At 36.3% G+C, this 23,391-nt stretch overlaps 1 protein-coding gene and 1 pseudogene across 1 annotated transcript in view; one reads left to right on the top strand and one right to left on the bottom strand.

Annotated features, from left to right (window-relative positions):
• LOC100926746 (peroxisomal trans-2-enoyl-CoA reductase) overlaps positions 1-2,881 on the bottom strand; it is a 69,037-nt gene extending 66,156 nt beyond the window's left edge. Inside the window, exon 1 of the mRNA XM_031961137.1 lies at positions 2,757-2,881. Coding sequence (XP_031816997.1) covers positions 2,757-2,880 — 124 coding nt within the window. The 5' untranslated portion in view covers position 2,881. The remainder of the gene's footprint in view (positions 1-2,756) is intronic.
• Positions 2,879-22,207, top strand: LOC100926483 (annotated as a pseudogene).
• The last annotated feature ends 1,184 nt before the right edge of the window (positions 22,208-23,391 follow it).

The raw sequence follows: 23,391 nt of genomic DNA, 5'->3' as shown, positions 1-23,391 counted from the left end.
AGGAGTGTTTGGATAGCTTATTTACCTTTGAATATACTACAATTCTCACAGTCCAGGTTCACTTATTTGACTGACCGAATGGAAATAATTAAAAGGTAATAACTGACATATAAATGTCCTGAAGTTCACATTTTACCTGTTTTAACTCACTAGAAGCTCATAACATTGAGGTAACTATTATTGATATTGTTATCTCCAATTAACAACTAAAGTGTTTTGAGATCTCCTTTTCTAAGGGTTCACAGCACATTTTTCCTAATTGAAATAACATTCTCATCTCTCATGATCACATTCTAAGTTCAGGTGACTGGGAATCCTGTTTCTTCATTTGTTAAGTGAAAGGATTATACTAGATGGTCTCCAAGATACCTTCCAGCTCCAATTGTATGAGCCTCTGATTCCTTAAGGTAATTAATTAGAAAATATTTAAATATGTTGCTATTGTAACATAGTTGTGTTGGATTTTTCATGTTCCCATTTTGGGGTTTCTTGGCAAAGATATTCTTTTTCCAGCTCATTTTATAGATGAGGAAACTGAGGCAAACAGGATTAAGTGATTTGCCAAGGATCATATAACTTGGAAGAGAAAAAGGTTACCTTTAATCTTGTCTTCCTGACTCTAGGAGCTCTATCCACTGTACCACCCTTTCTTGATACTATATCTTTCCTCAGGATGCCAGACATTGTATTTATTCTCTTGTTTCCATTTTTAAAAATTCCCAGCTCCAGAGAAATCAGGGCAACTAAGTGGTACATCCAAAATACTCTGTCCCTTGATCTTTACAATAGATTTGACAGAAACTAAAAGAATTCTTTGTATGTTCCAGAGAAGAAATCTAAAGGTGAAGTAGAAACTTGTCCACAGTTACAATAAAATGTGTGCAAGTCAAGTCACTTGCACTTTCCATGGCCCCATAGGAATCACAATCATCAAGCAACATTTTTATGAACAAATAATATAAGGTCCTCCCCCACTTCCAACCATCTGGTGACCAATAATAGGTCAATGCATTATGGTGTACTTCTTTCTGAAAGAAGACCATAACATTCAGGAAGGTGATATATTCCATTATAAATTAATTGAATTTAAGTGAGATAGGGGGCTATGCAAAGCCATCAGCCTCACACTCTCCTCCAGAGCCATCTAGATCCAGTGGTAAAATATGATTGGAGTGGTTCCTCAGATGCAGTGGGAGATGTTGGCCTTTTTAAGCTAGGTCTCAGTTTGATTGAATCAACACCCATTCAGTAACTAAAACCACTTAAGAATTGAGGGGGAAATGGCCTCTTTTACCTAGTTAAAAAAAAATCAATCTGTGATGAATTTGGCTCTTTTTCAACAAATGAGGTGATTCAAGGCAATTCCAATAGATGTGTCGGAAAGAACCATCCTCATCCAGAGAACTATGGAGACTGAATTTAGATCAAAGCATAGTATTTTGACCTTTTGTTGTTTGGTATTTTTTTTCTCATTTTTTCCCCTTTTGATCTGATTTTTCTTCCACAGCATCATAAATAATGGAAATATGTTTAGAAGAATTTCACATATTTAACCTATATGAAATTGCTGTCTAGGGGAGAGGGGAGGGATGGAAAGAGGGAAAAAAATTTGGAATACAAGATTTTGCAAAGGTGAAAGTTGAAAACCATCTCTGTGTATATGGGGAAAATAAAAAAGTATCAAAAAGTCAGTGTGGGAGGTTAACACCCTCAGGGTTTCTGATAAAAACATAAATAATTACACTCAATACTCTGAACTATTAAAGCAACATGATATGATGAATATTGCAACAATACAGTAATAGCTGAGGATCTGAATCACTATTGTAAATACTGTCCTTGGATGAGAGACAGCTGAAGTTTGATCTAAATGATTACCACAACCTTGCGTTTTATCTAAAGGGATTACTTTCACAATTATTAAAAGTATTTGGTCAACTTCCTTTATTTCTGATTTTCCACAGAAAATGTTCTCATTCCAGTAACAAACTAGCCAGCTACTGGGCAAATATTCCCCAGAGGCCTTCCTGTTCCTCCCTTGAATAAGGCTCCCTTTCTCTACCACTCTTTTCTTCTGAGGAAGTTATTATTAATTTATCCTGAATGGTGGGTGGAATGCTGCCTTTTGGTCACAGATTAAAGGCTTGAAATGTTTAAAAAAAAAAAAAAAGTAAATCCTGTAATCTCGGAAGATGATGCTGCCATGAGCAGTTTCTCCCCTGCTTTCACTTTGGCCTCCTATCTGGGATCCACAATCACTAGGTCAGTATGCTTCTCCCAGAGGTCCCATTCTCAGTACAGCAAATTCTCCCGCACTTGCCAACCACCGCCTTCTCCCTAGTGACCCTCCAGGACCTGACCCTTGTCCACAGCTGCCCTCCAACCTGGCCCACGCCCCTACTTTCTGATTCTAGAGTTTCTGCTCCTCTTAGGGTAACCATTCCAAACCTTCCCATTGGCTCCTGGGTCCGTGTCCCTGTAGCCACTTTCCCTCTTCGAATGACTTCCCCACACTCTGCTTCAAGTTCCCTCCATCCTCGTCTCCTAGTATCCCAACAGCTCCCTACTCTTTCTCTCCTGTGCGCTGCTCCCCCAAAGTTACCCGGCTTTTACTCATCTCTTCTCGAGTTTCTTTTGCTCAGCCCCTTTTACCTCAAGCATCCACGCTTTATGCCTGTGGTTCCTCAATCTGCCTCAGCATCTCCCAGGGTCCTCTGCCCCCTCCCCTGCAGCCCGGGCCGGGCACACAGACACACCTAGGTGCAGCAGCTCGCGGGCTATAGCCTTGCCAATGCCAGGGCCGCCGCCGGTGACGATAGCCACTTGATTCCGCAACAACCCCGCGGCCAGGCAGCTCTTGATCCCCGACACTGTCCCCATGACCTGCCTAGTCTCTGACCCACAGAGTGATGCCTCCCAGGCCCACGGAGAGACAGGCAGAGCAACCCACCCACAGCAACCAGGCAGTCTGCTCGCCTTCTCAGGCGGGCTTTTTATCCTTAATTGTTCGGAGACACTAACAGCTTAGAGGTGGGCGAAAAACTTGCCTGGGACCAATTCCTCGCCTACCCGCGGCCATGCACTGAAGCACCACTTAATGTCCTCGCCCCCCACCCCAGCTGGCTGTTCTCCCCACACTCGTGCTTTGCTTGCCCAGACTTCATTACAATTGTCTATTTAACTACTGGGCAAAAGGTGAGGTCGTTTCTCAGTCACTGAATCCCGTCCCTCTGTTAAGGTGCAGCTGCTTTTTTAACTCTTATGAAAAGAGAAAAGAAGGAAGCAAAGAGGAAAGAAGGGATGGAGGGGAAGAGAAGAAAGGAAGGGAGGGAGAGAAGGAAGGAAGGGAGGGAAGGAAGGAAGGAAGGGAAGGAAGAAAAGGAAGGAAGGAAGGGAGGAAGGGAGGGAAGAAAGGGAAGGAAGGGAGGGAGGGAGGGAAGAAAGGGAAGGAAGGAAGGGAGGGAGGGAAGAAAGGGAAGGAAGGAAAGAAGAAAGGGAAGAAAGGAAGGGAAGGAAGGGGAGGGAGGGAAGGAAGGAAGGAAGAAAAAGAAAGGAAGAAAGGAAGGGAGAGAGGGAGAGAACAAAGGGAAAGGGAGGAAAGGGAGGGGAGAGAGGGGAAGAAGGGAGGGAGGAGAACTATGGAGACTGAATGTGTGTCAAAGCATGGTATTTTTATCTTTTTGTTTCTTTGTTTTCTTTCTCATGCTTTTTCCGTTTTGTTCTGATTTTTCTTGTACAACATGATAAATATGAAAATATGTTTAAAAGAACTGCACATCAACCTTTATCAGATTGCTTGCTGTCTTGGCAATGGGAGAGATAAAGGAAAGAGGGAGAAAAATTGAATGTTGAAATTGAAAAAATATCAATTGTTCATGGGTAGGCTGAGCTATTATAATAAAAATTTTAGATGATATTAAATGCTGGAGGGGATGTTCGAAAACTGGAACATTAACACAATGTGGGTGGAGTTGTGAAATGATTCAGCTATTCTGAAGAGCAATTTGGAACTATGCCCAAATGATTAGCAAACTGTGCATAGTCTTTGATACAGCAGAGTCTCTGCTGGGCCTGTGTCCCAAAGAAATCATAGAAAAGGGAAAAGGACCCATACATGGGAAAATATTTGTAGTAGTCCTTTTTGTAGTGGCAAAGAACTTGAAGTTGAGTGGATGCCCATCAGTTGGAGAATGGCTGAATAAGTTATAGGATATGAATGTTATGGAATATTATTGTTATAATGATCAGCAGGATGTGATGCTAGGTCAGGTGAGTATAATCAAGAGAATATTGTACACAGCTACAATAATATTGTGCATGATCAATTCTGATAGACATGGCTCTTCAACAGTGAGATATTTCAAGCTGATTCCAATACACTTGTGATGGAGAACCATTTGTATTCAGAGAGGACTGTGGGGTCTGACTGGGTGACAACATAGTATTTTCACCTTTTTCAGCTGTTTGCTTACTTTTTGTTTTCTTTTTCATTTTTTTCTTCTTTTTGATCTGATTTTTCTTGTGCAGCATAATAAATGTGGAAATATGTATAGAAGAATTGCACATGCTTAAGATATATTGGATTACTTGCTATTTAGGTAAGGGGGGGAAAAGGAAGAAAAAATCTGCAGCATAAAATTTTGCAAGAGTGAATGTTGAAAATTATCTTTGCACATATTTTGAAAATAAAAGCTATTATTTAAAAAATAAACAAATGACAATTTTATCCAAGTTAATCTACCTATTCAATGCCATGCCAATCAAACTGCCAAAAAAAACCAAAACCCTTTATAGAGCTACAAAAAATAATGACAAAATTCAGATGAAAGAACAAAAGATCAAGATTATCAAGGGAATTAATGAAAAAAAAAATTCAAAGGAAGGTTCCTTAGTCATGCCAGATCTAAAACTATATTATAAAGTGGTGGTCACCAAAATCATTTTCTACTGACTAAGAAACAGAGTAGTGAATCAGATGAATAGGTTAGGTACACAAGACAAAGTACACAAGTCACTGACAATAGTAATCTAATGTTGGATAAATCCAAGTACTCGAGCTTCTGGAATAAGATCTCACTATTTGACATCAATTGCTGGGGAACTTGGAAAATAGTTTGGCAGAAACTAGCCATTGACCAACATCTAACACCTTATACTAAAATAAGATTGAAATGGATTCTGATTTAAACAAAGGTTGGTACAACAAGCAAATTAGTAATGAAATAGATTATTTATTGGATCTATGAAGAAGCAAGGGATTTATAGCCAAAGAAGAGCTAGAAAACATTATAAAATGCAAAATGGATAATTTTGATTGCATTAAGTTAAAAAGGTTTTACACAAACAAAGCCAATGCATCCAAGATTAGAAGGGAAGCTGAAAGCTGGGTTAAAAAAATATATATAGATATATAGATATATATAGATAGAGAAAGAGAGAGAGTGTGTTTCTGATAAAGGCCTCATTTCTAAAATATATAAAGAACTGAAGAGAAAAGTATGGAGACTGTGGATCAAAACAAATTTCACCTTTTAATTTGTTTGTTTTTCTTTCTTGTGATTTTTTTTCCCATTCTGACTTTTCTTGTACAACATGACAAATATGAAAATATGTTTAAGAGGATTGCACATATTTAATTTATATCAGATTGCTTGCTGCCTTGAGGGGGTAAGGGAGGGAACAAGAAAAATTTAAAATTCAAAGTTTTGCAAAAATAAATGTTGAAAATTTTCTTTGCATATATTTGGAAAAAGAAAATACTATTGAGAAAAAATAAAATAAAAATATTTTTAAAATAAATTTTAAAATAAAATTTTAAAGTCATTTTTTAAAGTGACTTTTCAGATGATAACAAAAATATTATAAAAATCATAAAAGTAAACCACCAAAACTTTTTCATCTTAATAGTATTTTATTTTTTCACAATTACACAATTACTGTAAAGATTGTTTTCAACATTCATCTTTGTGATATTTTGAGTTCTACATTAGTCATGTTGTGCAAGAAGACACAGAACCAAAGGGAAAAACCATAAGAAAGGAAAAAAAGGGAGTGGGGGGAATAGTGTCTTTTGATCTGAAGTTAGACTCCATAGTTCTCTCTGGATGTCATCAGCATTTTTGATTATGAGTCCCTTGGAATTTTTGTAGATTTTTACATTGCTGAGAAGATTTTGTCATTTTCTACCCCAAATCTACTGGAATTGTCTTGTATCATTGTATTGCTGAGAAGAGTTAAGCTTATCATAGTTGATCATCACATAGTCTTGCTGTTACTGTGTATAATGTTCTCCTGATTCTGCTCACTTCGCTCATGGCATACATTTTATTACCAGAAAATCTCAATCTTGTTTTTCTTTGGCTCCTAAGTTAATTCTAAAGATAACCTTAAAATCTTTTCCCTAAAATCACAGAGAATTATGTGGAATGTGTCCTAGCCTGTTGCAGATCTCCTCTAGATCCCTAGCTTGTCCCATATGATTCCCTAAATCCCTGGATACTTCTCAGACTTTACCAACATGTTGGGTTGTGGGCCTTAGAGTCCCAAAGTCTAAATGCAGCCTTTGAAAAATTAATACGTGCAGAATGAAAAAGCTTAGTTCCTGAACACACACACACACACACACACACACATATATATATATATATATATATATATATACACACACACACACATACATACATACATACATTACATACACAAATATACACATATAAACATTCATATGTATATGTTTTATTGGGTCATTTTTTCAGTTAAGTCTGACTCTTTGTGGTCCCATTTGGGGTGTTCTTGACAAAGATACTTAGCCAATTCCTTTTCCTGCACATTTTACATATGAGGAACTGAGGCAAATGGGGTTAAGTGATTTGCCACTTAGTGACACAGCTAGTAAGTGTCTAAAGTCAAATTTGAACTTAGGAAGATGGGTCTTTTTAATTCTAGGGCCAATATTCTATCCACTGTTCAACCTTGGTGCTCTATTTGTATATGCATATATATATGTATGTAAAAGTGTACATTTATATATATATATATATTATATATAATACACACAAAAACACACCCACACACAAAACACACACATTCACACATGTTTGTACATCATTATTTATCTGTTGTCTCCTTCATTAGTCTATAGATATCTTGAGGACAGGGAGTTCTTTATGCTTTATGCTTTATAATGATCAGCACAGTGTCAGCACATAAAAAGATACTTATGAAATGCTTGACTTGACAAGGTTTCCAAACTGTCCTCCTTGTTCAGGGGAAAGGGCAAAACAATTCCTATAATTTTAGTGGTTCCCTTTCAGGCACCCGGTTATCAGAAATTCCTTATGAAACTGGAAAACTTGTTCTTCATTTTCCATAACATTGCTGCTGATTGCTCTTTCCCATCTGTCTCACAAATCCATGGTTCCCCCCACAATAGAACAGATGCTTGCCTTGCCAATTGATTGTGGAGAATTCCGCATTTAGAATCACAGACTCTTGAATGCTGACAGTAATGCAGAGGAGACTTCCAGGCCATCTCCCTGTAATCAAGCAAAATCACTACCCAAGTCAGAGGAGACTATTGTTTCTCCTCTTAGATCTCCATAGTGCTGCAGCTTCCCTCAGTTATCCCCCTATAAGTCTAAGTACCCTCACAATCAAGAAAACTTTCTTTTATATGCAGCCAAAGGTCTTCTTGTTCTTCCCTCCTTAGATATAAAGAAAAAAAAATGGTTGGTGAGAGCCCTTTTAAGCCTGGAAGGTTAGATCTGTTTTCTTCTTCTCAAGTAAGAAGCACCATAATTATTACCATTGGTTTTTAGAGAGATTTTAATTTTTGCAGAAGAACAAACTCTTAGGCATTTTTGAGAACTTAAAGTGCTAACACAAGGAGAAAAACTATCATATATGACTCCTAGCCTAAAGGAAAAAAAATATAATGTAGTCTGTTTTCCTCAGGTTCCATTCCCAACATTTGGCCAGGGGGCTTCCACTTAAACAATTTTGACATGGGAATTACTTGAGATCAATCTTTCCCTAAGTATTTTCTTTTATCAAATGAAAGAGTTGAGCTAGGTGCTCTTTAAGGTCCATTTCAGCCTCATATCTATGATCCCATGAATCTTTCCCATCTTTAAATAGGAAAATTGTCTCCAAAGTGCAGAAAAAAGTGTTGAAAAGGGAGCCGTAGAGAACACTGGCTAAGTCTAAAACTAAGAAGAAAAGTCACTGAGGAAAACAAGGAAGTGTTTAAAGAATGAGGAATACATTCATTCCTCAGGACAAATATGGACATGGATTTATAGCAAGATTTCCAACCAAGGAATGGTGCAGCTTCAAGAAGTCTTTGTATCAAAAAGAAATGGGCTATGGACACAAGGAAGAACTTCCAATAACCATAAGCTACAAGTTACCTTTTTGATACCTATGTATCCTACCTATATGTGCACCTCACTACTATATATAAACATAGTACTCTATATTTAAGCTGACTTTTCCCCACTGACCTATGTGTACATGTGGGAGAATGTGCCTCAGGACTTGCTGGATAACTTATTATATCAATTATTCTTATCATGCCACTTCAATAAACATTCTTTGCTAAAAGTTAATCAGATCTACTAGTTGATTGAAATAGGAGCAAATGAGCAACAACTAAAAAATTCCCAACCCCTCAGGATTATCCCTGGATTCCTAAGGGGAATATTAACCAACTATCCTCTGGGAACCCAGTGTAGCCAAATAAGTGGAAGTTCATAAAGTAACCCAGGATGAAGTTGGACTCTGATTCAAAGGGTAATTTGGACCCTCTTTTAGTTCTGAAAGAGTTAGATCATTCACCTTCAGGCCCCTATTCCCTTACTATATCTCCTTTACTTCTTCACTACTCCAGACATTGCTTAAATCATCATCCTATGATATTCTGTTCCTGCTTTTCTGAGACATCTGTGCTCCAGATTCTATCTCCAGCCCTCCAGAAAAAGTAAATAATGTTCTTATTGCTCAAATCCCTTGGTTTCCCATCACCATCAATAAATGTCTTGGTTTCTGTTATCTTCAGAGAACCCACTCTGAACTATCTGAAAATGTCTATCTCTTATATTTGGGAGACGTTAAAAATCTGATCTAAGAAACTGTGACAATTTTCAGGATTTGATATGGCAGCCTCACCACAGCAGATTGCTTTGGACAGGCAGGCCACTCTGGGAGGTTAACAAAAAGTTATAGGGAAGGAAGGAGGGACAGAATTTGCAGTTAAAAAATTGGTTTAAAGAGAGTAGAAGCCAATGTGACCTCTATACTACTGGTTAGGAGTTGCTATCTCCATATGTTGGGGAGTTGTTGACTTTGAAGAAATACTTTGTCCCTTTGTTTTCTTTATAATTCAACAAAGACTCAAGGATGATTTCTTCAGGGATAACTCCAAGTTCCAGAAAAAGGTAAATACATTGGAATCTGAAGTTGAGAATGTCCACCTACTCTAGCAGATTACATTGCCAAGATAGACAGTTGCTACAAGAACTAGATAGTGTTCAGTTTATAGGGATGGACCCTGGTTTATTCACATGTTAGATCATATTGTTCAAATGGGAAGTCAGTCAAATAACTTCAAGCTGAAATTTATGAAATAGTACCACAAGGTCAATATGTGTGTTAAAAGCTGGTTTGTATCCAGGAAAATTTCATGAACTGATACAGAGTAAAGTGATGTCACAATTTATATAATAAAAACATCATAAAAGCAAATAACTTTGACAGACAAGAATTCTAATCAATGTAATAACCAGCTATGACCCAAAGGATTGATTATTGATGAAGGATGCACCCCACCTCCTGAGAGAGTTAATGGATTAATGTACTTAATTAATGTACTTCTGTACATTCTTTTGAAGTAAGTGTTCATATTGTTGCAAGAGTTTTCCTTTTTTTTTTTCATGGGGAAGGTAGTTGGGAATGCAGAGTAGGGGAGATCTGTATGGGTAAAGGGAGTTTTTCCCAAAGAGTTTCAGCTTAACATAAAAGAAAATTTTCAATTTGAGCTATCCAAAACCCCAAAAGGCTGACTTAGAGTAAAGAGTTCACCATCACTGGTAGGATGAAAATGGTAAATGGATGTTTACTTGACAGGTAAATTATAAAGTGATATAATCTGGGTAGTAGGTAGAATAGATATGCCCTGGGATGCCATCACATTCTATTATCAAGTACTACATGTGACATACAATCCCCTGTATACTAAGATCCACAAATCGATTGTACCTTTCCCAGGGTCACAGCGCTAAGAAGTATATCTCGCATTAGGGCTTGATGAAACTAAGCAATCTATTTTTTTTTTCCTTTCAGGTTGTCAATCCCATTATTCCCCTGAGCGATATATATGGTGTGTGTGTGTGTATTTTCTTTCAGGAGGTATCTGTTGTTATGCACCACCCAGAGAGAAGCTGCAATGTATGAATTGAGAACTGCTTTAGCACCAATAAGTCTCAAGAGTTATATTGGATCAAAAGCCCATTCCTATGGAGGAAAAGAGCTAGGGACTTCATCATAACTCACTCAACAACTATCACAAGGTAATAGCTTCTGCCTTGGCCCTTAATGGAAAAACCAAAAGGACCCAAGGAAGAAGGAAAAGAAGGAAATCTATTATTCTGGCCAGAATCTGTTATTGTCTATTGGTCAGAAAATGAGAAAGTAGGTAAGAAGCAGGGGGTATATGAAGAACAACATTCCATAGGAAAGAAGGAGAATATATTTCTTCGCTATCCTGGTTTTTCTGGTGTCACAAGATGACCATTTACTATATCAACCATTTTTTACCTGATGGTTTATTTCTTTTCTTCTTCTTCTTCTTCTTTTTTTCTGAAGCAATTGTGGTTAAGTGACTTTCCCAGGATCACACAACTAGGAAGTGTTAAGAGTTTGAGGGGAGATTTGAACTTAGGTTTTCCTGACTTCAGGGCTGGTACTCTATCCACTACACCAACTAGCTGCCCCAGATGGTTTCTTTCTTTTAGAAGTATTAAGGAACTTATATTCTTTCTAAGTTATACTTGGAACTATTTCTAGGTTTATCCATTGAGATATAAATATATATATATATATATATATATATATATGTATATGTACACATATGTGAGTGTGTTTTAAGTCTCTAAGCTTTATTAACATTTGATTGGTTTTACATTTCACAATAGATGTAGATTTAGATTCATAGATTTAGTTCAGATACACAAATCACAATTTAATAAATTTTAAACCCTAATTTCCTTCATAATGTTCGATATTTCCAAAGAAATTTTTTCCCAGAATTTGATTTAGCCCAATTGTGTGATGAAATTAACTACAATAGTTTTGATATGGAGTATATGTTGTAAACTTTCCATGGGCATGGAGTCATTTTATGTTGAAAACAGATGGTAGTGCTCCTAAAAATAGTTTCATTTCATAGCTTATGTGATTAAAAGCTTCTCATAGAACCACTGAAGAAGAGGGAGAGGGAGAGGAAAAGAGAGAGAATAAAATGAAAGGAAAGAGAGAGAGACAAAGAGAGACAGAAAGACAGAGACAGAGAGAAAGGGGGGAAAGGAGAGACAAAAGGAGGGAGGGAGAAAAAGAGGAAGGGGGAGAGAGAGAGAAGACAGAGAAAAGGAGGGATAGAGAAAGAAAGAAAGAAAGAAAGAAAGAAAGAAAGAAAGAAAGAAAGAAAGAAAGAAAGAAAGAAAGAAAGAAAGAAAGAAAGAAAGAAAGAAAAAGATATCCCTTAAAACAGTTTCTTCATGGTACAGAGACAAATGAAGTGGGCTGTGAAGGAGTAATATCTCTGAAAAAAGGTATTCTGAAACAAAAACTTCAAGAGAATTAGATGGTGGAATTGAAGTTCAAAAATTAGGTGAAGCTTGGTCAGAATCTTAAAAAAAAAAAAAAAAGGACCCTGAGAAAGAAATTGAAAACAAAGTAGAGATAAGCAAATGGTGGATTTGAAGGAAGAGAGTTCCTTGGAAGAATAAAGTGGATACCCTACTTAAAATAGCCATAGACATTATTAAACACCTGAAAGTACACCTATCAAAAGAAACACAAGAACTATATAAACAAAATTATATGGTGAAAAACACTTTAAAAAATTAAAGCATATTGAAATAATTAGAGAAATATTAATTTTCATGGGTAGGCAGGGTCAATATAATAAAAGTGACAATCTATCTAAACTAATTTATATATTCAACCCTAACCCAATTAAATTGCCAAAAAATAATTTTACTGAATTAGAAAAAGCAATAGCACATTTCATTTGAAAAAATAAAAAGGCAAGAATATCAAAGGAACTAATGAAAAAAATATGTAAAGGAAGAAGGTTTAATAGTACCACAACTATAAGGCAGTAATTATCAAAAATATCTGGTACTGAAGTAGAAATAGAAAAGGTAGATCAATGGAACAGAGTAGATATGTAATTTATAGCAACAAAAAATATGATAACCTTGTATTTCACAAGTGCAAAGACTTTAGATTTGGGGATAAGAATTCACTATTTGGTAAAATTATTGGAAAAACTGGAAAGCAGTATAGTAGAAACTGGGCATAGATCAATATCTTATACCATTTATGAAGACAATGTCAAAATGGATATATGATCTATGTATAAAGAGAAATATTAGAAGAGCATGAAACATTTCTTATAAGACTTATGGATAGGCAATAATAATAGGATATGAATAAACAATAGAGAGCAAAGTTGGCAGTAAAATGGATAATTTGAATTATATTAAATTAAAAAGTTTTGTACAAATAAATGTAGTGAAGATCAGAAGGAAAGTAGAAAATTGGGAGAAATTTTTTTATAGTTTCTCAGATAAAAGTCTCATATCTCAACTATATAAACAACTTTGTCAAAACTTTATCAAGAATATGAGTCATTCCCCAATTGATAGATGATCAAAGAGTATAAACAATTTTCTGAAAAAGAAATCAAAACAATTTATAGTAATGTAAAAAACCCTCTAAATCATTATTAATTAGAGAAATGCAAATTAAAACAATCTTGGATAGCATTTTACACTTACCAGATTGGCTAAGATGATTGAAGGAGAAAAAAAGCAAATCTTGGAAGGAATATTGAAAAACTGGGACATTGGTAGAATGGTAAGTTTATCCAATAATTTTAGAGAGTAATCTGGAATTATGCCCAGAGTTATTAAGCCACCACTATGCCTATTTTCTTTTTTTTAAATTATTGTTATTATTTTTGGCTGAGGTAATTGGGATTAAGTGACTTGCCCAGGGTCACACAACTAGGCCAGATTTGAACTCAGGTCTTCCTGATTTCAGGGCTGGTGCTCCATCTACTGTGCCACCTAACTGCCCCACTATGCCTATTTTCAAAGATAATTAGGGAAAAGGGAAAAAAATCCTATATGTTTTTAAAATGTTTATAACATCTCTCTGTGTTGGCAAAGAACTGGAAATTTCTGGAATGAGTTTCAATTGGGAAATGACTGAACAAATTATGGTATATTATTGTTTTGGAATACTACTGTGCTATAAAAAACAATGAACTTAATGACCTTAAAAAAATACGAAAAGACTTGCATTAAAATGTTTGTGGCAGCCCTCTTTGTAGTGGTCAGAAATTGGAAACTGAGTGGATGCCCATCAATTGGAGAATGGTTGAATAAATTGTGGTATATGAATATTATGGAATATTATTGTTCTGTAAGAAATGACCAGCAGGATGAATACAGAGAGGCCTGGAGAGACTTACATGAACTGATGCTGAGTGAAACGAGCAGGGCCAAGAGATCATTATATACTTCAACAACAATACTATATGATGATCAATTCTGATGGACCTGGCCATCCTCAGCAATGAGATCAACCAAATCATTTCCAATGGAGCAGAAATGAACTGGACCAGCTATACCCAGAGAAAGAACTCTGGGAGATGACTAAGAACCATTACATTGAATTCTCAATCCCTATATTTTTGCCCACCTGCATTTTTGATTTCCTTCACAGGCTAATTGTACAATATTTCAGAGTCTGATTCTTTTTGTACAGCAAAATAACAGTTTGGACATGTATACATATGTTGTATTTAATTTATACTTTAACATATTTAATATGTATTGGTCATACTGCCATCTAGGGGAGAGGGTAGGGGGAAAAAGAGAAAAATTGGAACAAAAGGTTTGGCAATTGTCAATGCTATAAAATTACCTATGCATATAACTTGTAAATAAAAAGCTATTTAAAAAAAAGACTTGCATGAAATAACAAAGAACAAAATGAACAGAATCAAAAGAAGATTGTACAGTCAGCAATTTGTTTTGCTATCCCAAGTCTTTATTAATTGAAACATTACTGTAATATTTTTCTCATGCACAGCATCTTTCAAGTAAGAATTTCAAAATACTATTCTAACATTGTACAGATTAGGAAACAAGGGTCACCAAAATGCTGTGCCATGCCCCAGATCTCAATACAAGTTAGTGGTGAAATGATAAAAAGGTCAATATCTTCCATCTTTCACTTCTTATGGGAGCACTCATACTATCTTAGCATACCACTGTTCTCTCAAATATTGAATTTTGTTTTCACACTATAACATACAAACATAAAATTGGACTCTAACTTTTAAAATGTGCTCGTTTATTGTGTTGGTAAATCCAAAGAACTTCTAATCAATATGAAAAATGTGATTAACAACTACATTGCTCCAGTTAATCTCTTCTCTTAAAAATGTATGAAATGAATCCCATTGTGAGTTGTAAAGTTTTAGTGTAAAAATTACCAATATTGAAATCCAGTTAAATTAACTTCTATCAGTAATCAATGACACAATTGTCCATACTGGCTAGTGTTTTCTCATAAGCTGTAATTCTAACCAGAAGAATCACTTTTCTTATGCCATGAAGATAAGTGGTCTTTGTAGGTGATAGTGATGCTATATCAAATGAGTCAGTTCTTACATCAGAAGAACTTAGTGACAATACCAGGTATGGAACTTTATTCTTCTAAGGAACTCTCTTTCTTCAAATCCACTATTTTGCTTATCTCTATTTTGCTTTCAATTTCTTCCTCAGGCCCTCTTTTCTTAGATTCTGACCAGGTTTCACCTAATTTCTGAGCTTCAATTCCACTATCTAATTCTCTTGAAGTTTTTGTTTCAGAACACTTTTTTTCCCCAGAGATATTACCTTCCTTGACTGCCCACTTTTGTCTCTGTATCATGAAGAGACTATTTTTAGGGACAGCTTTTCCAATGAATTTATGTTCAAATTAAAAGTTTGGAAGTCTTTATCTTGTAAAAGCTTTCAGTCCTCCTTGTTCTTGCTAACATTCTCTATAAGGCCTCACTGAACCTTAAATGCAGAAGTAGAACATAGTATATAGTAACTGCAATTCAATAATCGAAGATAATTCCAAATGATTCATGATGAAAATACAAGGCAATTCCAAATGATTCATGATGACTGAAACATATATTTTCACTTTCCCCCCTTTTCTTAGCAACATGGTTAATATAGAAAGATGTTTACATCTTTGTAAGATGTAAACATCTTACATGTTTATATGTATACATCACACATGTAATGTATATCACATGTATACTGTGACTCGACATGCATATCGGGTATCATGTTGCTTGACTTTTGAATAGGTGAGGGAGAATTTGCAATCAAATTTAAAGAAATTAATTGCTAAAAATAAATAATTTCTAAAAGTCATATAAATAAATAATTTATGCACAAATCAAGCCTGACTACTTCCTTTAGGGTAGTATCAGGATTGGTTAAATTGTTTTACGATTTGGGTCATTCTGACAAACTTCCTGAAATATTTAATTAGAACAAATGTTAGGAGATAGTGTTAATGCATAAAAGCTGCACTATGACTTTGAGGAATAAGAATCACAGTAGACATGTCCTGAAGAAACTCCATACTTGCTTCTTCCTCATCATAGATCATTCTTCATTAATATCTATGTTAGTAGTTAGAAACCACTGCTTCCTTTTCTAAGTACTTACAAACCATGTCTAATAATCCATTGTACAACTTTGTTGTTGAATTCATTGATCTGCCAGTTTCTAAAAATCACTTTTTCCCCTGAAAATGAGGATACCATTTGCTCATTTCATAGCATTTCATTATGTTTTGTCATATTTTCACTCAAAAACCCAAATAGTTTATTGATGCTTTTTCTTTCATACAACCCTATCACTTCTGTAAGACTTTTCCTACCCTTTACTTGCACTCTCCTTTTAAAAACTTTCAGTTTTAGGGAAATAAACCAATATTTTTGCATATATGACAGAATAGGTCACATTTTGTAGCTATTGTATACCATCTCCCTGGTAAAATGGCAGAAGCATGCTTCCTTCTCACTGTGTAAATCTGAATTCACAGAATCATAGAAGCATAACATTTGAGATTTGAAAAGGTCTTCAGTGACCATATAATAAAAATCATGCAAGAGAAGTAACATACCTGACAACCAGTCAACTGTACACAGTTCAACTGTGAAGTGTTCCAAGAAGGGGGTACCCACTGTCTCTTAAAACAAGCTTTTCATCACCTTCTTATTATTGGTAACTGGTTTTTATTTTTTTGGGGGGGTTGTTTTGTTTCTTTAGTGCAGCCCAAAATTCGTTAGCTTTTCTGTCCAGTGGACTATTGAGATTACAATCCACTAAAATCTCAGAGCCTTTTCAGAGCAATTGCTATTTCTCTATGTCTCTCCTATCCTATATTTATAAAGATGACTTCTTTGTAATCAAGTGTAAGAATTTATTTACACTTATTGCTATTGAATCATATCATAATAGTTTCAGCCCAATGTTCTAAGCCTGCCAATATCCTTTTGGTCATCCAGGACATTACCAATCCCTCCTAGCTTTGGGGCATCTACATATTTAATGAGCATTCCATCTATGCTACAATTATTTTTTCTCGTGCTTACTTCCATAGATTCATCAGTATCTGTAAAGACTACTTTGCATTGAGTAAAGTTCATTCTTGCTCCCCACTCCCATTCTTCCCATTGACTATATAGCCAGAACTCTTAGCTGCATTAAATCTAACTGAGGGAATCATAATCATATTATTTCTTTCTGGTGGTATCCAAGGGTAAGATGCTTGTTCATCATCAGCTTTCCCGTTTCCCTTAAGTCCCATGGCTCCAAGGAATGGACTTGTTTGTCCACTTCAGTTTGGGTTGCAGGGAGTGGAGTCTCCAGATCGTGGAGCTGAAGCTGATCTTAGAAGCAGTTACAGGTTAGATGTTGCTGTCGTAACTGAGGGAAGTCCTTAGAAACTCCAGTGTCTGGAATGAAGCCCGAGCCATGGGACTTAAGGGAAACGGGAGGGGGGGGGGGAAGAGAATTCTGGAGCAGGAATGTGGTAGGCCTAAATTCTATATAGAAACTGAGTTAAACTGTGAACCTAACTCCCTTTGACTCCTCAGAACTGACTTCCCAGTTTACTGTTTACATCATTCAAGGTGGTTTAAATCAACTGTGGAGTCATAGATTATGTTCTCAGACTCTGGCTCCTACATTATAGCTAGAGTCTATTGTTAAATTTTCAGTGTTAGCATTTATACCTCAGAAATCACAATTGCTTATGAATTGGGACTTGATGTATTGTTTTGCTGATTGTCTAGATTTATAAGAATATCAATAATTAGATTATACTTTTATTTTTAAGTGGAGAGCCCAGTTGTTAAACCAACAGCATACTCCTGTGTTGTTCCATAAATATTGCTGGACCTCCAGAGTGCTGTCAAAGGCTGGAGGCCAGTGATTGTACAAAACTGATAATAACTACCTTTTACATGGACTTTAAGCTTCACAGAGTCCTTTACATCCATTATCTCATCTCCTTTGAACCACATGGTTCCCCTGTATATAGACTAGACTCATGTGTCACATAGTTATCTCTAGAATCTGGCCCACTCATCTCCAGCAAAGATTGTAATTTCTGCCTTGAGGGAAGTAGAAGGGTTATGACTGAGCATCTGTTTCATTCTCATCTGTCTCCAAAAGGGGTATCAGGCTAGACTTATATTTATATGGTCCCTTAAATACATATAGTTTTTTGTTGTTGTTGTTGTTGTTCAGTCACTGAATCACATCTGATTCTTCATAACCCCATTGATCATAGCATGCCAGGCCTTTTTATCCTCCACTATCTCCCAAGATCTCTCCAAGCTCATATTTGTTGCTTCCATGACACTATCTGTCTATCTCATCTTCTGCTATCTCCTTATTCTTTTACTTTCAATCTTTCCTTGTATCAGGGTCTTTTCTAATGAGCCTTCTTCTTATTAGGTGGCCAATGTATTTAAGCTTCCACTTCAGTATTTGTCCTTCCAATGAATAGTCTTCAAGTATGAACTGGTTTAATTTCCTTGCTGTCCAAGGGACTCTCAAAAGTCTTCTCCATTACCACAATTCAAAAGCATCAGCTTTTCCTTATAGTTCCACTCTCACAATTATACATTGCTACTGGAAAAGCCATAGCTTGGACTATATGGACCTTTGTTGGCAGGATGATTTCTCTAGTTTTTGTTTTTGTTTTCCTTCCAAGGAGCAAGCATTTTTCCATTTCATGGAGGCAGTCATTAGTCATCTTTCACCCATGAGATACGTCATCCATTCTGAGCAACAGCTAATCTCTATTTTTCAGAGAGCTGGTTATTTCTTCATTGAGTGCCTCTAGCATTTAATCAGAATATTAGGAATGGGTAAGGTAAATGGCATCCATGCATCCAGTGCAGATGTAACTGCCCCATCCTATATAATCCTAATCAGATGAGGTAGCAAATCCCTGCAGTCATACCTAGACCAGGAAATTTAGTCCCTAACTCAATTCTTCACTTGAGGACCTGGGCATTTCCCTGGTGTTTTCCAGTCATAAAAAGCCTTTCTTAATCATTGCCTAGGCTATTTAGAAGTGATTCAGGCTCTCAGACTAATTTTTATGGTCTCATTGTATCTAAGGAAAAACAAGCACCTTAAGGGACAGTTCTATCTGATGCTGATCTTTAACCCAACACTATTCAGACACAATAGTTTAATTTGTGTCTCTGCCCCTTTCTCAGGTACAATGATTATTGACATGGAAATCAGGCAGAAAAAAGCTCAAACTGAATTTCATTGTACCTGCAGTTGCTTATTATTCAACTAAATGCAGTTATCCTACAGTCTATTTTCCAACCAAAGAACTTATTTTGTCTAACTGTCCAATTTACCCCAGTTCCACTTCAGAAGTCATTCAGTAGTCTGTCTCTTAGCCATGTGGTTGACATGTTTAGCAGAGAATGCAGAGCATGCTCTATATCAGGAAGCAGCATCCTTCCATTTCATATTGTAGTGTACTTTTGGAAACTCCATGGACTTTTCCAGGTAGGGATTATATCAGCTAAGCTTACTGTACCTCCTAATTATCCTCTTTCCTCCTCCTCTTAAACAGCAAAATATGTTTCTAATTAAACTTTTATTTCCAAAAGTAAAATTTAACTTCATTTAAATCAATCAGTGAAAACACATGGATATATCAATTATCTGCCCAGAATTGGAATAGTTTCTGCAAGGGATATAACATAAGAATATGCAGAATTTGTGTAGGTACTCTGTCCTCTTTTGGTAAAATATATACAATGCCCCCCAGATAAAGGACAACCACTTTGTTTTAAGATAACATGGCATGACTAGCATCAATAAAACTAATTATTTTTTAAAAGAGAGACTATAAATGTGAGGTAGGATTCAAAATTAGAGTTTTAAAGAAAGCCTGATTTGATCCATTATACAACTAGTAAGGTCTTTTTAGGGCCATATGACAATCAATTCTCATTAACCATAATAATAGAAGCACGGTACCTGTGCTGATTGTATATCAGGCACTGAGCTGGTGTAGTGTTATATCAGTTCAGTGCTTGATGTATAATGTATAGCAATGATGCTAGTCATTGGTCCATTCAAAAAAAAAAAACCCAAAACTTTATCTTGTCTCAAAAAAGGAGGGCAAAAGTTGGTAAAATAAACCAGTATCAACTTGCACCTGATATCAACATTCCACAGCTGTAGTCTTTTCTTTTTACTGAGAGAAGGAGAGTAAGTTTTATCTTTCTTTGGAACTCAGTCTGGTCATTGTATTTGATATGAATTGGCTTTTTTCCCTTTTTGTCATTCAATCTTTTCTCTTCATTCCCCTCTACCCACCATAATTAACCATATTCTTTTACAAAAAGTCTTCCCATGTTAATTTTTAAGAATAATCAGTCTTTTCTGTTCCCCATATTCAATGTGACAAGTTTATTTGTTTCTTTTGGGCTTTGGGGGGGAGGTAGTCATTCATTATATATTGGAATCCTAGTGTCAACTCAACTTGAAACAAGATGAAAACTCAAGGGAGATGTCAGAATCCTGGTGTTAACTCAATGGAATTGATACAATGCTTAGAGCAAATCCTTACAAGGTGATAAGTTGCTAATACTGATAGACAATAATGCTTGTGTTCACACCTTTTGAGAGCTCTTATAAGCAAGAAAAATTTAAGTATTCATTGGAGTTCACACGTTTGGGAGATTTCAGGGTTTAGAAAGAGATATCTGAATTCACACCTCCCTTGAAGTTCTTAGGGCCAGAGAGCACTCTGGGAGATAACCCATAATCCCAATCATATATATAGAGGAAGCTCTTAGAGCTTCAAGAGAGTTACTTCAAGAGAGTTATTCCCAGGGGTCGGAGAGGAGCACTCTGGGAAGAAGCCCACAAGCCCTCTCTCGGAGGTAAGGGAGATTCATTGCATCTTCCACCTTGGTGCTGGCTGGAGGCTGAAGAAAGCAGAGGCAAAGGACAAAGCTGCAAGAGCTCTTGGAACCAAGCAGAAAGAGAGGCCTCTGAGCTAACTGGGCCCAAGGAAAGAGACAAGACTTGGAAGGAGAAAATAAATGTTTGTATTTTGGGTGATTATTTACTTGTAACTGAAACTAAGGCTGCCTCCAGAAAAACCTCCCCAAGAAACCTGCTTTCCCAGAGAGAACTATTATTATATTTAAAGAAGAAAAAACACCACATTTTGGTGCCCAACATGGGGCAAGAATTATAAGAACCAGATCTGTTTGTGAGAAGGCTCCTTCCAGAGTTAAGGAAGAAGAGCCGGGCCCATCCAAGTGGTAAGAAGTTCAGAAGCAAGCCTCAGTTGGCAAGGTACCTGGGAAATATTAGCAGTTTTGACTTCAGAACTGGAAAGATGATGCCTAATAAATTACAGAAAAATAAACAGAGACTATGGAATGATCCTCTCAATCAAAATAAGGATAAACCAGACTTGAATACGACATTGCCAATTAGACAGATAGCATCTATTTTCAAACAACCTGTAACTAAAGTCACGAACCATCCTAGTAATAAAGTAAAATCAGATCCTCAATGAATGAATGAACAACCATGTCAACTTTTCTAGGAGAAGAAGCTCCAAGGACTTAGTACATCAGATGTAACAGAACAAATCATAAAATCTATGGAACTTCCAAAAGGTCTTCAAGGGGTTGCCCCAGGTAATAATGACAAGACACTTTTATCGGCTGTTGCCAGCACTTTGCACACCAGCTCTGCACCAATAACCGGACAAATCTCTGCTGCTGTGGAAAAAAACTCTGCTGTTTGGCTTTATACATCTCAACCCCTTTGCAAAGCCTTTATTGTTACAGAGGAAGATATTAGAAAACAGGAAGAACGAGTACAACAGGTGCATAAGAAATTAGGAAAGGCACTTATGGCAGACATCTTATCACGAGCTGCTGATACAGAAGAGATGGATATTGAAATGGACAGTGGAGATGAAGCATAAGAATATGATCAGGTACTTTCAACGGACTTTCCCTGAAAAGCAAATTCCTAGAAGTTGAACATAAATGTTTCCACTGGGTTTTGCTTATAAGAAGAAATGGACCCACGCACTTATATAGCTTTTTAATAGCGTTAACCAATGCATTTTTAGACTATTTTGATGTATATATCTATTATTCAAAAACTGATCTTTATTTTGAGTCCTAGGACTTAAAAGTAGCCTTTTTAAATATCAAGCAGCACCCTTAAATGAAGCCAGACTTTTTTATACCAGGTTGCAATCTGCTGGAAATATTGTATTTGTATGAAATACTTGCTTCCCCTACAGTTTTAGTATGGATGGATCAGGAGAACTGGGAGCACTTTGGGAGGAAGCCCACAAGCCCTCTCTCTGAGACAAGAGAGATAAATCCATCTCCCACCATCCTGGTGGCTGTCTTGCCTCCTGCATTTCTCCACTGAGACTAAGGGCCATCTAAAGGCTCCCCACAAAGTTAGCTCAGCCTCAGGCAAAGGAGACAGACTGTGAAGGAGATAATAAAGATTTTGGACTTTATTCCTGACTGTTCTTGTGGTGCTTATTCTGCTGAAACTAAGGACCATTTGGAGGACCTCCAGAAAGCTAGCCGGAACATTACAATTATACTTTTAATTTTTAAAAAATTTCAATATTATTTTATATTTCCAAATACATGTAATGATAGTTTTCAACATTTATTTTTTGTGAAACTTTGTGTTCCAAAAATGTTTTCCCTTTTTCCTTACTTCCCTTTTCCCCAAAAAAGTAAGCAATCTGATATAGGTTAAATATGTGTGATCCTTTTAAATATATTTCCATATTTGTGATGTTATGCAAGAAAAATCAGACCAAAATGGGAGGAAAAACATGAGAAAGAAAGGAAAAGCCAAAAGTTACAAATATTACGTTCCAATTCATGTTCCATAGTTCATTCTCTAGATATCACTGGCATTTTCCATCCCAAGTGTATTGGAATTGCCTCAAGTCCAAATTTATTAATTTAAAACTCCATTACAGAATTATGGTGGAGGGAACTACCTGAACTGAGAAAAACATCCATTTTGAACAGAATCCAGCAAATCTCTGGCAGCAGAAAAGGGCCCTGGGGGATAGACTCTCAGTCATAGTAACATGTGGTATTGATGCCACCTTTCATTTTTGAACTTCAATATTTAAAACTGAATCTAGTACTGATGAAAAGTCTGAATGTGAAAATTATGTGCATTTTTATTCTTATAAGGGTACCAAATTCTGAAAAAAACAAGCAAAAACAAGGAAAAGCAGCAGTGTGGTTATCATTACTTTTCAGAAATTCCTTCTAAAATTAAAATTTATAAAACCCTCAAATTCTCATGATAATCCAGTACTACTTCCTGGGTATGGGATTCACTACCAGAACTAGGATTGATATGCACTGAGGAGTTGGCTTTATTGTATTGCTATCCCAAGTAGACCTATAGGAAAGAAGACTAAGTTTCTCCGGAGAGGAACTGGCAATCAAACCTTCACCTTTTTGAGGAC

Source organism: Sarcophilus harrisii, chromosome 3 (assembly GCF_902635505.1).
Source record: "Sarcophilus harrisii chromosome 3, mSarHar1.11, whole genome shotgun sequence".
Taxonomy (NCBI): domain Eukaryota; kingdom Metazoa; phylum Chordata; class Mammalia; order Dasyuromorphia; family Dasyuridae; genus Sarcophilus; species Sarcophilus harrisii.
The sequence above is the reverse complement of the archived record's forward strand: the minus strand, read 5'-3'. Positions and strand labels throughout refer to the sequence as shown.